At 36.1% G+C, this 16,582-nt stretch overlaps 1 protein-coding gene across 24 annotated transcripts in view; it reads right to left on the minus strand.

Moving 5' to 3' along the window:
* SOX5 (SRY-box transcription factor 5) overlaps positions 1-16,582 on the minus strand; it is a 1,010,478-nt gene that overhangs the window by 222,458 nt on the left and 771,438 nt on the right. For all 24 annotated transcript variants that reach the window (XM_067008877.1, XM_067008891.1, XM_059082188.2 and 21 more), the window contains one exon: positions 4,302-4,388. In XM_067008877.1, the coding sequence (XP_066864978.1) occupies positions 4,302-4,388 (87 nt within the window). The remainder of the gene's footprint in view (positions 1-4,301; positions 4,389-16,582) is intronic.

Consider the following 16,582-nt stretch of genomic DNA (forward strand, 5'->3'; position numbering starts at 1 on the left):
GAGCCAGGGGCTGACTGTCCTCTTCCCATCAATTGCTGTGTTTACACACTGGCATAAGGACTCTGGCTTTCGAAGACTCTAGAGCAAGTGACTGATCTGCAGAAAACATAAAGTCACTTTCTGCTTTTATAGACACTGCCAAACTTATTTTAAAAATTTGTATTCTGTGCACCAGTAGTCTTTCTTCAGTTCTTATGAAATCGTTTTTACAAAAAGTGAAAACATTACTCATAAGCAACTACAAGGAACTATAAAACAAGCTTAGTAGATTAAAAACATTAAACATTTACTTTATTTAAAAGTAAATGACTATATGTTATGTACCTTCCTAATGGCTGACTCTTATGTTAAACAAATTCCAGGTACAATAGTCCCCTCAGAAAATAATGAACATTCCCAACCCCTCTGAAAAACTGTGAAGAAATATATATATATATTTTATGCACAAATGAAATAGTCACAAGGTAATTAGCAAACCATGTGTTTCTTAAATAGTTACTGGACTTTTAAAAGAATGGGTTTAAAACAGCTTTCAAAGTTATACAAACCCCTACACATCTAAATGCTGAGATTTTAGTTTCCATGTTTTAAATTTATAAAAATCCAAGGATACTTCTTACTAGATTATTACCTGGGACCTGATTCCTGTTCCAAGCCTGCTTCTTTTCAAATCGTCTAATGTTATTTAAACAGAATCATCTCTTTCAAGCCATATACTAAATCTACATATCTCTTTCATCTCAAAATGTTATGTCACCTAAGAGAGGATCTACTTTAATCCTCGTGTTGAATCTACATAGCATGACTTCCATTCATGAGTTCTGAAAGACCATAGTACTGTGGAATGGATTATCTCCTTGAATCCATTATTGGCATTCTAGAGCTGTTTGGTGTTTGCCTTTATGTCCCATCTTCTAGAAAGAACAAAATTATAGCTTTCAAAAAGAGCCAATTTTCGATTATACCGACTACAGCTGGCATTTTCCTTCATACCGGATATAACGCTTTACTGGCTTAAATTAATGCATTCTGAGCAGGGTGAGAAGGGTCTACCTGGGATACCAATGAGAAAGAAACAAGGCTGTAAAGAATTCTGCAAACAAGGCAGGTAGAGAAACTGATCTAGGCTTTTCTGAGTGACCTAGTCAGAAAACCTCTCAAACAATGCCCGCTTTTATAACCTGAGCAAAATAGAAATATTTTAAGAGAATTTTGCATGAAGATATTTTCGTTATAATTTTACACATAAATTTAAGTCAGTAAAATACACATTTTGCAATGGCTTTGTTGAAAAACAGACGATCTGTTTAGATTAGTCAAAGCTGCCATGGATCCCCAGATACTGTCCTCAGGTGAAGTGCCAATGCAATGACCTTCAGTGTAATGGAATTTCATGCTAGCTGAAACAATGTGTGATGCTACTGGCTGCCAACTGGAGTGCAGGCACTGTTTTTTCCCTTCTCAGTAACTATGAGGCTATACAATGTATTTCTTCATCTTTCACACAACCATTACTCAGTGCTTCTGCTATAGATAAGGGCAAAGAAACCTCTGTAAACTGGCCAATTACACTATACGGTTGATTAGAGAAGAAGAAATAAATTATTTCTGTAGTCATCTCATCAGTTTATAATATATATTGTCTGTTTGCTATCGGTAGACCTTTTTAGTCAAACTCTTTTGTTCTGGAAAACTGAATCCAGTGTACTTTTTTGTGTGTTTTTTTTAGAGAATTGTTTCTAATGTAACTTTAAAACCTAATTACTTCACATTTCCAAAGTACCAGACCATAAAATGGTCTAAATTCTAATCTAACATGAAAAATAATTTTATGCTTTCAGAAATGGGTGACCTTTCCTAACTCACACTGTTTCTTGAAAAATGAGATTGACTTGAAATGGGTATGACAACTCTTTATTGACAGCTAAACTATCCAGACCAAATGCTATTTATTTCTCCTCTGTTTAAAAGTTTATCATTTTCACTTTTTAAATAGTATTAATAGTAAGAAACACTTCTTTGAATTTTGCCAAGCTCTAAGTTTAATCTTTGTCCAAATGAGCTGAAAGTAATTCACTCACAGCAACCTGAAGCCAGCACTTAGGAACTGAGCTCTGCCCTCACTTGGCTGTGGTCTTAGATATTCAAGAATGGACACACACACACACACACACACACACACAAACACTCACACACACGCACATTCATTCACTCACTCACGTTTCCTGGAACTAATTAAAAGTTAAGTGAAAACTGACCAGTGTAAATGGAGGAGAAGAGTTTCAATCCACAAGAAGACTCAGTAAATACTGTAAAGGCTGTAAACATCCTAATATATACAAAGGTTCTACTCAGATACATTACTCTGAATTATCAGTAATAAATTATCTAATAATTGAATAAGTTCATATTTTCAGATTTAAATAAAGGTAATGCTTAGCCTTCCCTACCCTGACTGAAAACAGTCTACACATACATGAGACTTACACCTTTATCTGCCTCGTAAAAACTAGAGGCCAAACAGCTCGGCTATTGTTCTTGACTAACTTTGTCTGAGGTGGTATGGAAACCACATCGCTGGGCAGCACATAATCCTAGGGTCTGACCCCCCCAAGAACCATTAAGTCAAATTCATTTCCCCCCAGAGGGCAACACACTATTGTATCCTGTCCACTTTCGAGCCACCTATGAACAATGCATAGTAATTGCAACTGTCACGGGCAGTCAATAGGAAAAGTAACCCAGCGCTTTTTTCCTCCAGTTTTCTGCCAAACCTCATCCGGGCACCTAATAACCATGCCCCCCAAACAGAAGAAAGATCTACAGTTGCTTTTAAAATGCATCAGAAAACAGCTTTTTGAACAGAACCAGAGGACAATAACTAAACTTGTGCTCTGAATGTGAAGCTTAAAAACCTCAAAATTAAAGACAGAAACTTCTTTTGTGACTGTACTGCAGCTTCCTGAACTAACCCCACAGGCAAGCCTGAAAGGACAGCTGAGCTTCTTTCCTCTAAGCTTATCATCACTGCTGTTGCTGCTTTTAAGTTAGACTTGTGAGGAAAAGGAGGGAGGGAAAAATGTTTGTCCTCCAATGGAATGAGATCACAAGGCTTGGAACAGGCGGTCTTTCTCTGCTCCGCTCTCAGTTATTACCCAGGTCACAGGAGAATAAAGAACCTTGGAGAATACATCCTGCATCTCAGGTGCAAATGGGGTTAAAATCCAACAAAATAGAGGACTTGCTGCCTCAGAAGATGAAACTTTTCTGTTCTCTTTAAACTTTGTCCTCAAGCTCTTTAAGGGATATTAACTATTACTTGTTTGAATTTCATTCCATTATAGGTTCTGGTTACTTAATTTGCTGATTAGCAGGAATTCATTCTCTCACAACCCATTCACACCTAATCATAGCCTGAATATATGTAAACTCCAAATATATGGATGAAAAGTGAGATACTCAATCAAACATTTTATGGAAGTTTCCCAAACAGAGATATTGACATCACGTAAGTCAGCCATTTGAGAAGACTGATTTGTGCTTTGCCCTTCTCCTGGATGCTCTGATGTAGTAAAGCCTTAAGAGAGATGATTGCCCTCTCAGTGGGAGAACACTTGCATGTACACACATATGCAAAAAAGTTATTCACACAAATATTTCTCCATGTATATCAATATAAATCTGGTGATATTTAAAATATATATTCAGCCTCTATCAAATATATAGAGTAATGATAACAAAATATATTAATATTAATAAGTAGTTTTTCCTTAAAATTAATCCTTTAGAACTCAGATTCAAAAGTGTCCTGTTGGCAACAAATAGAAAACCATAGATTGCCTGCTATGCTCTGAGAAAACACACTTTTTAATTGATTGAAAGCATCACTTGATTTTATTTTTATATGAGGAATTAAACCTTCTCCCTTTGTCATTCCTGGTTTTAAGTGGAGATTACGTAGATTCATACTTCTAATATGTAGAATGTATAAAATCATCTCATACAGTTTTTAACCCTGCTGTAGATACATCTGTACTTATAAAGTAAGTCATTAAAATTTTTTTTAAAAGATGAACATCAAAGACTGTTAAAGATATAGTGGGGTTATTCTGTTAAAAAAGACATACTATTATAAGGCACAGAGAGAAAATAAGAACCATTGTACATCCCTTTTCAAGCTAGAAAGAAGAAACACCAAAGACAGAGTGTGTGGGGGCAGACATACTTCATCACCACTAATATTTCTAAATATCAGATTCCTTTCAGTATATTTTAGATCAAAATAATTGCAAACATATTACCTTTTATTTCACCAAAGTTCCCTGATCCCATTGCAAGAAGCTTGTCTTTCCAGTCCTTTGATAGTAGCTTTTCAATACTGGGGGTTTCTAAGTGAAGAAAAAAAAAAAAAAACAGGTAAGCAAATCAATGTGACTATCTTTATAACGAAGCTCATTAAAAGTCTGTCTGCTAAAAATAAGGCCATCCCTACCCTGGTCCCAGTTCATAATGACTTCATCAACAAACTGATAACAGGGGAGGAAGAAAAGAATGTGTTTTGTCACCTGCTGTTTCAAAATCATTAGCTTTTTCCTCTTGTGGAACAAAGCCGTACTAATTCTTTATGACAATGGGTACATATAAACCTGCAGTTCATTGTTTTCCAATTTGGTGAACAAATTCCTGCTATAATGGATGCTTGTCAATTTCAGGGTGTTAGTCTGCAGTCAAAAAATAATTATGTTGATAAAATGCAGAGTAAAAAAAAGGCAAAGAATTAGCTCTTAAATCTGCTACATGTAATTATGTCCCTCTGTGTGTTTACAATTACATCCACTTCATAATATGTGTTTAACATCGTGTGGTGGTTAGCACACTGTGGAAAGATTTGCCAGTACCGTGAACGTATAAAAAAGAGTTGGTGTAAAAGAAGCTTTACAAAGATTGCAGAATCTAGACAAGTAAGTAATGCCTATAATGGAAACTTATTATTTGCTTATTTCAGATTTGTATCACACTCTTTTAAACTGCCCTGTATTGAGACAGGACACACAGATTTTAGAGAGCAGGGTTATGTGGTGGTCTGACATGTGTTTCTATATGTCACATGGCTTTGATCTCTCCTTTTGTGTTGAATTTTAATGTATAAGTAAATATAAATGCTAATAAAACTCCGAAACATTAAACTCAGTTCCAAATAATGTAATTGTATATTCTTGTCAGCATTTAGATGGGTACAGAATTACAATGGCTTTCAATCCCACGATTAGCACTGCATTCAGTTAGAAAATGGTGTGTACTAAAAGATAAGTGTCCCAGTATGCTCCATCTAAATAACAATACCCACACTTATTATCTAGATCGAAGACACACACTGCCATTCTCCACATTGGTGTTTATGCGTATTTGTGTTTGTTCAGACATTTGTTTACCCCCTACTAGGAGCATAAAGGGAGTACATGTTAACTTATCAAAGGGACCGTCTGGCCTAGAGACCCTAAGATTATTAGAAACGCTTTAATTTTCCCCACAATAAAATGCATTTTAAAGCATCTTCAGCATCATCTTGGCTAATGCTATCTACTTTTCTCAGCCCCTCATCTTAAAGACATCAGCTATCAGAGTCACCAAGGCTGTGTGGAGTTTTCAACCAATGGGAGGTGAAATTTTCTTTGGAGAAACTGTGGCAGCATGGATTGCTTCTTTTTCAGATGTCAAAAACTTGGGGAAAATAAAATAGTGAAAAGCTCTGAATGATTACTTCTTCACATAGCCTGTATGTATAGTGTGTACATACACACACACACACACACACACACCCCACAACTACTGTGTGCACATTTACATGGAATGTGTGAAATGTTTTTTTTTTAATTTGTAACAAAATATATCTTTCTATTTTTTCACATTTAAGGAAAAAAGATCCTAAAGATTTCACTTTTTCTTAAAATATCCCTATTTCTATACCACATTGTTCTGAAAATGGTAATGACGATTCTGAGTAATAAAATGCATTAAATCTCTTCTGACCGTAAGCAATATTTCTGTTCACTGAGGCTTTAAAAGTAACTTTAAAATACTTCTGCAGGGATAGCCAATGCTTCTACATTTGCAGTAAACACTTGGTGAGTGAAATCATTTTTTAAACCTTATCAGAGTAGGTCAAACAAATACCACTGTTTCTTTTTTCCAGCACTCTACAAAAATTCTTGAGTAGCACGTAAACAGGGTCCAACCAATATGGTATTTGCAGTAGAGTACCGTCAGTCATTAAAAGCTAACAAACCTTGCAAAGCAGGAATGCAGCAATAGAAATCCATTGTGCAGTAACAATAGGCCCCTGAACCTCCGGGCACCAAAAGCAGACCATTTTACTTTTAAGGCTATTGTCTGCAAAGTCCATGACAAAGCTTTTCCCCTGCAGCTAGACAAAATATTCACTGTAGTATGCTCATAAAGAAACAGAAGTCTTCTGTCTAAGTTGCAGAGTTAAAGAAACAGCCGCCAGATTTCTGAAACCTGCACAACATTCCTGGCCTCTTTATTAACTTGCATAAAGATAGGAGGCTCTCATACAAAGCCAGTTTTTTCAAGTACCTGACTTTTAACATACACTACAGAAAAAAAAAGTGAATAACTTCTTTAAGACCAAGTAATTTGCAAGATGTAAAATCAGAAATATATCTAACTCAGGGTTCTCATGCGTGTGGATGAATAAAGACAATAAAACTTGCAATTTGGATGAGGTATACACTTTAAACTCAGATTCAATAAACGTTTATTGAACAGCCTGTGTGCCAGGAACTATGCTAGATGCTTTTGCCTGTATTCTCTCATTGAATCAAGGCAAAAATCTGAAGACTCAGATTGTGTTATTATATCCATCTTTCAGGTTAAGAAAAAAGCCAAAGGAAGAAAAGGAAGAAAAGAAAAACCTTGTTTGAGGTTTCACCATGTGTAATGGGCAGAGCTGAGTCTTGGATTAAGATTTATTTTTTTTCCCTACAAATTCCTGAGTCTCTCGTTGATGATGATAATGATAGCTGTCATTTTGAGGGTTAAGTGAGAGACAGTGTACCAGGTCCTTTACATGTGGTACCTCAAACTTCTCATAATAATCTCCTGAATTAGATACTGGTACGTCTGTTTCACCATTAAGAAAACAAAGCTTTGAGAAATATCTGACTTGCCCAATACGGAGCTAAGTTCAACTTACTGGATCCCAAAGCCTTTGCTCTTTTAAGTACACACACATTACTGCATTTCACCTGCAAATCAGCCATGAACAGTCAGAAAAACTATTGTTATTAACTCCAGTGGATGGACGAAGTAAACAATTGAAAGGATAAATTGAATATCCCAGGGTAACATGTACCTATGGGCAGCATGATGAGATTAAAAGCCAAGATTCCTTACAATTTTCAATATGTTCAGGATGTAGTCCTACTATATGACTTTGAACTTTAGAATTTTGGATGATTTAAGGAAAACCTATGACCACATAGCAGATATATGTATTGAAATGAAAATCTATTCATAAGGTGGAAGGACTATTGGGCTATAAGTCAAACAATATGGATTCTCACCAGGACTTTAACACTATCTAGCTCAGGGGGACCAAAAGCATATCTTTTCACCTACTTCACCTCTCTGTCTGAATTACTGTAAAACAAAGAGCTTTAAGCAAATCCATGTTCAATATTCTACAACTGCTACTGTTTGAATTTATTTCCACTGGTAGTTCATGAAGAAGTGGTATGTAATGATCACAATAAATGGACATGTACCAATGACTGAATTTCTCTGAAAATGGTAAAGATCCCATAGAATATAAATGATTAAAACCGTGAAAGAGCAAATGGCAAAATCTCAATGTTTATAATATACCTGTTCATTAATGTGTGAATATGATTAAAGTGAAATCTGACACAATTATGTAACTGCTACTTCAGTGCTTATGGAGTAAAAGAGATAGTAGTTATCTGTTAAATATTCCACTTTCTAAGATGTGATTTAAAAAAAATACAAGTAGAATTGTATTTTAAACTGTGAGTATGGTATGTTTCTGGACATACAGTTATTCCCAAATGTTCAAATTCTGGATTATCCATTATTTTCATGTTAAGATGTGTCATAGTTTTACTTTAAACACTTTAAAGAGTCTCCTGAGATTTACTTCTCCCAAGCATTGGAGTATCATGATTACCATTAAAATTAAAGCTAGAGCTCTCTATATTAAAATCAGCATGACAGAAAATAATAGTGATTATTATGTGCATGGCATTTCAGTTTACAGAATGCCGTCAGACACAATAATTTGTCAATGTTGTACATTCTCATTATATCCATTTTGCAGATGAGAAAACTAAGGCTCAGAAAGAAAACCAAGGCCCAGCATCACCTAGCCAGAAAGTAGAACAGATGGAATACAAAACCACGGACTCTTAATTAGAGAATCTGTCTTTTTAGGGGTAAGGTAAATGCATATATATTTTTAAAGAGAAAATAAAATAAATATTAAGAAATAAGCTGTAAGATAAATTAGAAATGAAAGCTATCCTTATCAGTCAATCCATTAACAGTAAGATGACTCTAACTGGATGACTTTTGTCTCTTTCTGCCATCAGAACCCTTCTGATACATTTGCTTGCATTTCCCTGCTTACCCTTGCCTCTTTTACTCACATATGGTTCTTCACATCGATGCCTATGGCAATCCCCACCAGTGAATGGCCCCCCTAACTGCGCCAGCCATTGTTACAACAGCATCCTGCCTCTTGAGGGCCTGCTCATTCCCTATAACTCTCACTCCTTTTTTCCTTCAGCGCTGAACACCCTTAAGACGGACTCCCTCATCTGGAACAATGAGACCCAACCCAGAGACTGATGCCAACATATTGTAATTCTCCAACAACCTCTCAGTGCCAGGAATTAAACCACATTCGCTCCAGTGCAGTAGCTTTACACACAAGCTCAGGTTTTTGCTTTGTGTTTATGTAGGGGTTTTTTTCCTTAATCTCCCTTGAGCTGCAGTGGCAGAGCTCATTGAAAAAATAGAACAAGCAAAAAATATGTATGTATAATATGTGACTTTTTAAACAAAGTCCCAGGAGTTAGGTCATACCAAATCTACCGCTGTTTATACTTTAATTTTGTGGCTTAAACTAAGCTGTGTTATTCCTGACATGTGATAGGGTGCACATTTAGGGATGAAAGTTGTCTTTTGGAAGGAACAACAATATGGCTGAACATCAAAAATACACTATACTAATACCTCCTTCAAAGTCAAGAAGTAAAAGCAAATGTAGATTATTCATATCATAGAATCAGCATTTTAAACCTGGAAGGAGCTTTAGCTAACATTTAGATAAGCATTCCACAAAACAAATTTACTAAAACATACACTGGACATAAATTTATGTTGGTTGGTTTACTTGTAACCAACCAACATAAATTGCTTGGTTACAAGTAAAACTAAAGCAAACAAATAAAATAAGCATTCCACTGTCATGTAAATCTAATTAACATTAAACAAATTTACATTTCTTTTTTTTACAAGATTTAGATCACTGTATGTGTTAACAAGACTGTCAATCTTTAAGTGAGCTACGGATTATATAGTATTACTTAAATATTTGACCAAGGAAACTAGTGTTGGGAGATAACTGTTTTTTGCTCAATACAGGTTGGGTAATAACTAGTCTAGACCAAACTCTTCATTGTACAGACTGAAAATCTAACTTAAGGTTAAAACTTGCCTAAGATAATCAACCTAATTAATGATGAAGGCAGCACTTGAAGCCTAACTCCTAGTTTAGTGTTCTTTTCCATATACCACACACCACAATAAGTTCTTTTAATAAAGAGTCAAACTTTTCAGAAATAAAATGTTAGTCCAGTTTTATTCACCTCATCTAGTTTTAGACAATAATTAGATGATAGGTGGTCTGGGTGGTGAACATCTGTTAGAATTAGGTACTGTTAATTCAATATTCTCCCCTTGGAAGCTTCCACTTCATGGCTCCCATGAAAATATAGAATAGTTAGTTATAAATGTTAGTTAGTACATTTGGCTTACTATAGTTTTCTTCAAAAAGCTAATTACAGTCTTGCTATTTAGTTATTCAATTACTGATAATAAGATTATTTTTGAGGGGAAGGTTGGGCTAAATCTGGAAATCATATACCAGTAAGAGTTCAATTCATGTTGACAATAGCTGCATGTCTAGACAACATTTGGGGGCAAATATCAAACAATGCAATGTTAGTAATATAAAAACTTCTACATATCTGGAGAGTATCTGGGCACTGAAGACCAGAAGGCCTTGTAATAGTCTCATTAGCCAAGCACTACAGTTAGTCCGCCACTGGAAACATCAAGTTCTTCTAGGAAATGTTAAAAAATAACACACACTACAGCACACAATAGAAATACATCTGAAATTCCAAAGCATTAGGATTTCAGTAAGCCTCATTTTATATGTAATCATGCTGAAGTGAATTAAGCTCTAGAAATACTTTTCTTTTAGTAGTGCCAAAATATTTCTTTGTTTCCACTTGAAATTTAATAAGAGCTTGGTTAAGAGAAAAAAAAAAAATTCTTTGGCCTGCTGACTCAAGTTTTGAAATTTTTAATGTGCAACCAGTTTTTGGAATATTGCAATATCTAAATCATTACCCACAGGCTTAAATTTTCTCAATGTACAGGCTATAACTGTTAACACACCTGTTCAATTCTATCCAATCTTATACCATATTTTAGAAGAATATTTTTCATTACATGATTAAATATACCATAGTCAATATGCTATAACTGTACATATCAATAAACTTGGGTTTTCTCCTCAAAACATGGCTCTATATTTACTACACAAAATATCCATTAAGAGACAGACTTATGAAACTCTCCTAGTTTTATCCACTCCATCACTCGCAAAGCAAGTGCATTTCCTTGCATAGACTAAAACACTGGTTTTTGTTTGTTTGTTTGTTTGTTTTTGCGGTACGCGGGCCTCTCACTGTTGTGGCCTCTCCCGTTGCGGAGCACAGGCTCCGGACGCGCAGGCTTAGCGGCCATGGCTCACGGGCCCAGCCGCTCCGCGGCATGTGGGATCTTCCCGGACCAGGGCACGAACCCGTGTCCCCTGCATCGGCAGGCGGATTCTCAACCACTGCGCCACCAGGGAAGCCCAAACACTCTGTTTTTTTCTTGTTTTAAATATTAGATCCCAGAAAAAAATAACATAAGTAATTTGAGGGCAGCATTTTTTTGTTTGTTTGTTTGTTTTTTGCGGTACGCGGGCCTCTCACTGTTGTGGCCTCTCCCGTTGTGGAGCATAAGCTCCGGACGCGCAGGCGCAGCGGCCATGGCTCACGGGCCCAGCTGCTCCGCAGCGTGTGGGATCTTCCCGGACCGGGGCACGAACCGGCGTCCCCTGCATCGGCAGGAGGACTCCCAACCACTGTGCCACCAGGGAAGCCCCAAGGGCAGCATTTCAAAAAGGAATTGCGAAGAGGTTTTTTTTTTCTCATGTACAAAATCTCTGTTTTGCTACTAAATGTAAAAAGAAACAATGTCATACAACATGACTCCATCACTTACTATGCCTAATTTTGTGACCTTTGGCAAGTAATGTAACCTCTCTATGCTTCAATTTGCTCATCTATAAAAGGGGATAATAACTATACTTATACTATTGTCAAAAGAATTAAATGAAATAATTTATGTAAAGTGCTTAAGACAGTGCTGGGCACACAGTAACATTTAAAAAGGTTGACTAACATTACAACTACAACTTAGTATACAACAACCCAAGAGATCTATGTTAAAATCCAAATGAAAAATATATACATATGCTTCACTTTGCCCATCACTAAAACTACCTAGAAATCAAAAGCCGCATCAAAGGGTAATAGTTCTACTTCTACACATTTTTATGAAAATGATTCGTAACCCTTAGTTTCACTGGTTTATCTGTCATTCCTATGAATTTTTCAGTTCAGTTTCGGTTCATGTCAATAAAGATGATATTGAAAGAGCTGTAGTAGTAAGAGGGACAAAGACTGTTGTCACTTCCATTAGGTTAATATATGAATTGTCCCCAAACAGCACAGAAATACAAAAATACTCAACTAATCTTTGCCTGAGTTTCTTGACAGTTGTCTTTCTAACTTTCCAAGGGTTCCGTTAGGTCCTCAACAATGGCTAAAGCTTTTAAGCCAGTGCTGTTGACAAGTGAAAGGGAACAACAGATAGCTTTGTAGTGCTCTTTTCCCAGGGTCACTCAACCAGCGGTAATACTTATATTTTTATTTATTAGCACTGTAGCCCTATCCTCTATCATGGCTAACTCACCCCAACCCCCAAGACAGGAAAAGCATTTTAACTTTCAATAAAAATGGGAGAGTGTGGCACTCCTGTGTAAGGCTCTTTCAGTAAAGTGCACACACAGCTAATGAATATTGTCCATCTTTATCCAAATAATTTATGTTGTCAGCAAAGTGTGGGTGGTGAAATGTGTATTAGGTTCTAGCCATTAGTCACAATTAGAGGGGTGAGAGTGGAGAGTAGGAGGAATCAAAAAGGTTACTAAGGCAAGAGGGGTACAATAGGAAAGCAAAGGCAACTTGACAGAAAATTAGGAGGAAGGTGTTCATGATGGTATCAATTAATAGTCAATTTATAACAGTTAAAATATTTCCAATAAAAGATTCTCAAGACTATTTCATCCAGCAAATAGCCAACTTTCTCAGAGACCAACTGTAATACATCTGTTATTTTCCATATGTTTTATTTGAAATAGTATTTCTCAACTGCATATATGTGAGGTAGAAGAAGAAAGAAAAATAGAAGACAAGTCATAAGAACTAAATTATAGCAAATGGTATATGAGAATCAAGAATATTTAAGACAAATGAAGTCTTAATTTCAGGAGACAAATTTATAAACAAACAGGAAAAGTTTAAGATAGCTTAATCATATCACAGTTTAGTAAAGACACATAGATCTAAGCATATTATATATACCTACTGATATATTTAAGAAAAGAATTACCTAAATGTGTATTTGAATTATAAATGAAGCAATTATCCTACTGTAAGACTGTATTCAGATAATCATCCATTTAATTAGATATCTAGACTATGCTGAAAACAAAAATTAATGAACATATTTGTAGAATTTTGTTGTTTATAATTGGGAAGGTGGGTGGTAGAGATGATAAAGGAGATACAAAAAGTATAGAAATAGAAAACTACTTAACACACATTAGAATGAGAATTCCAATACTTTAAAAATATGACAGAATGTTTTACCACTGGAAGTGAGAATTAAGGCACATACAGCCTGATGCTAAACCACTACACATCCTGAATCTTCTCTATCACAACATATGTGAAAACAAATCGCAATCTCAGCTTGGCAGATGCCTGAAAAGATATGAACATAAAAACTGACATGATTCATATGATAAATCAGAAATTGTGATATTCAGGTAGTCGAACAGTTGAGCTGAAAAGCTACTTATAACTCAAATTATATTTTTATGTTCTAATATAGAACATCAGATTTTAAAATTAAGAAAAACTCCTTTGATTTCCTTAAAAACATATATCTAAATTTGCACACAGCCTTCTCAACCAAAGTAGTCCATCTGCCTTAACAACTTGTTATATTTGGTCTCTCATAACCTTTCATGGATTTTGGATTGTGTCATTTTTAGAGTAATTTTAGATGAGAAAATACAATAGTTTTATTTGCAAAATGGCATTTAATGTTCGCAAGCTTAGATATAATCTAATCAACAATGAAACAAAGTTCTGTAAGGTAAGACTTGCTGTGAACCCCCAACATACAAAACAGCAAAAAAGTCAACGGGTAAAAAGCATTTTCATTTAAAAAGGAACAAGTGGAGGAGACCTTCAAGATGGCAGAGGAGTAAGACGTAGAGATCACCCTCCTCCCCACAAATACATCAGAAATACATCTACATGTGGAACAACTCCTACAGAACACCTACTGAACGCTAGCAGAACACCTCAGACTTCCCAACAGCCAGGTGGCTGACAGGGTCTTGGTGAGCCGGCCAGGTGTCAGGCCTGTGCCTCTGAGGTGGGAGAGCCGAGTTCAGGACATTGGTCCAGCAGAGACCTCCCAGCTCCATGTAATACCAAATGGCAAAAGCTCTCCCAGACATCTCCATCTCAACACTAAGACCCAGCTCCAATCAACGACCAGCAAGCTATAGCGGTGGACATCTTATGCCAAACAACTAGCAGGACAGGAACACAACCCCACTCATTAGCAGAGAGGCTGCATAAAATCATAATAAGGTCACAACACCCCAAAACACACCACTGGACGCAATCCTCCCCACCAGAAAGACAAGATCAAGACTCATCCACCAGAACACAGGCACAAGTCACCTCCACCAGGAAGCCTACAAAACCCACTGAACCAACCTTAGCCATTGGGGGCAGACACCAAAAACAACGGGAACTAAGAACCTGCAGCCTGTGAAAAGGAGACCCCAAACACAGTAAGTTAAGCAAAATGAGAAGACAGAGAAACATAAAGCAGATGAAGGAGCAAGGTAAAAACCCACCAGACCAAACAAATGGAGAGGAAATAGGCAGTCTACCTGAAAAAGAATTCAGAGCAATGATAGTAAAGGTGATCCAAAATCTTGGAAATAGAATGGAGAAAATACAAGAAACGTTTAACAAGGACCTAGAAGAACTAAAGGGCAGACAAACAGTGATGATCAACACAATTAATGAAATTAAAAATTCTCTAGAAGGAATCAATAGCACAATAACTGAGGCAGAAGAACGGATAAGTGTCCTCGAAGGTAAAATAGTGGAAATAACTACCACAGAGTGGAATAAAGAAAAAAGAAAGAAAAGAATTGAGGACAGTCTCAGAGATCTCTGGGAAAACATTAAATGCACCAACATTCGAATTACAGGGGTTCCAGAAGAAGAAGAGAAAAAGAAGGGGATTGAGAAAATATTTCAAGAGATTTTAGTTGAAAACTCCCCTAATATGCAAAAGGAAACAGTCAAGTCCAGGAAGTGTAGAGAGTCCCATACAGGATAAATCCAAGGAGAAACATGCCAAGGCACATATTAATCAAACTATCAAATATTACATACAAAGAAAACATTTTAAAAGCTGCAAGGGAAAAACAACAAATAATGTACAAGGGAATCCCCATAAGGTTAACAGCTGATCTTTCAGCAGGAACTCTGCAAGCCAGAAGGGAGTGGCAGGACATATTTAAAGCGATGAAAAGGAAAAACCTAAAACCAAGATTACTCTACCCAGCAAGGATCTCATTCAGATTTGATAGAGAAATTGAAACCTTTACAGACAAGCAAAAGCTAAGATAATTCAGCACCACCAAACCAGCTCTACAACAAATGCTGAAGGAACTTCTCTAGGCAAGAAACACAAGAGAAGGAAAAGACCTACAATAACAAACCCAAAACAATTAAGAAAATGGTAATAGGAACATACATATGGATAACTACCTTAAATGTAAATAGATTAAATGCACCAAACAAAAGACATAGACAGGGTGAAGGGACACAAGAACGAGACCCATATATATGCTGTCTACAAGAGACCCACTTCAGACTGAGGAACACATATAGACTGAAAGTGAGGGGATGGAAAAAGATATTCCATGCAAATGGAAATCAAAAGAAAGCTGGAGTAGCAATTCTCATATCAGACGAAATAGACTTTAAAATAAAGAGACTATTACAAGAGACAAAGAAGGACACTACATAATGATCAAAGGATCGATCCAAGAAGAAGATATAACAATTGCAAATATTTATGCACCCAACATAGGAGCACCTCAATACATAAGCCAAATGCTAACAGCCATAAAAGGGGAAATCGACAGTAACACAATTATAGTAGGGGACTTTAACACCCCACTTTCACCAATGGACAGATCATCCAAAATGAAAATAAATAAGGAAACACAAGCTTAAAATGATACATTAAACAAGATGGACTTAATTGATATTTATAGGACATTCCATCCAAAAACAACAGAGTACACTTTCTTCTCAAGTGCTCATGGAACATTCTCCAGGATAGATCATATCTTGGGTCACAAATCAAGCCTTGGTAAACTTAAGAAAATTGAAATCGTATCAAGTATCTTTTCCGACCGCAACACTATGCAACTGGATATCAATTACAAGGAAAAAAATCTGTAAAACATACAAACACATGGAGGCTAAACAATACACTACTAAATAACCAAGAGATCACTGAAGAAATCAAAGAGGAAATTAAAAAATACCTAGAAACAAATGACAATGAAAACACGATGTCCCAAAACCTATGAGATGCAGCAAAAGCACTTCTAAGAGGGAAGTTTATAGCAATACAATCCTACCTCAAGAAACAAGAAACATCTCAAATAAACAACCTAACATTACACCTAAAGCAATTAGAGAAAGAAGAGCAAAAAAACCCCAAAGTTAGCAGAAGGAAAGAAATCATGAAGATCAGATCATAAATAAATGAAAAGGAAATGAAGGAAACGATAGCAAAGATCAATAAA

Source organism: Kogia breviceps, chromosome 12 (assembly GCF_026419965.1).
Source record: "Kogia breviceps isolate mKogBre1 chromosome 12, mKogBre1 haplotype 1, whole genome shotgun sequence".
Lineage (NCBI taxonomy): Eukaryota > Metazoa > Chordata > Mammalia > Artiodactyla > Physeteridae > Kogia > Kogia breviceps.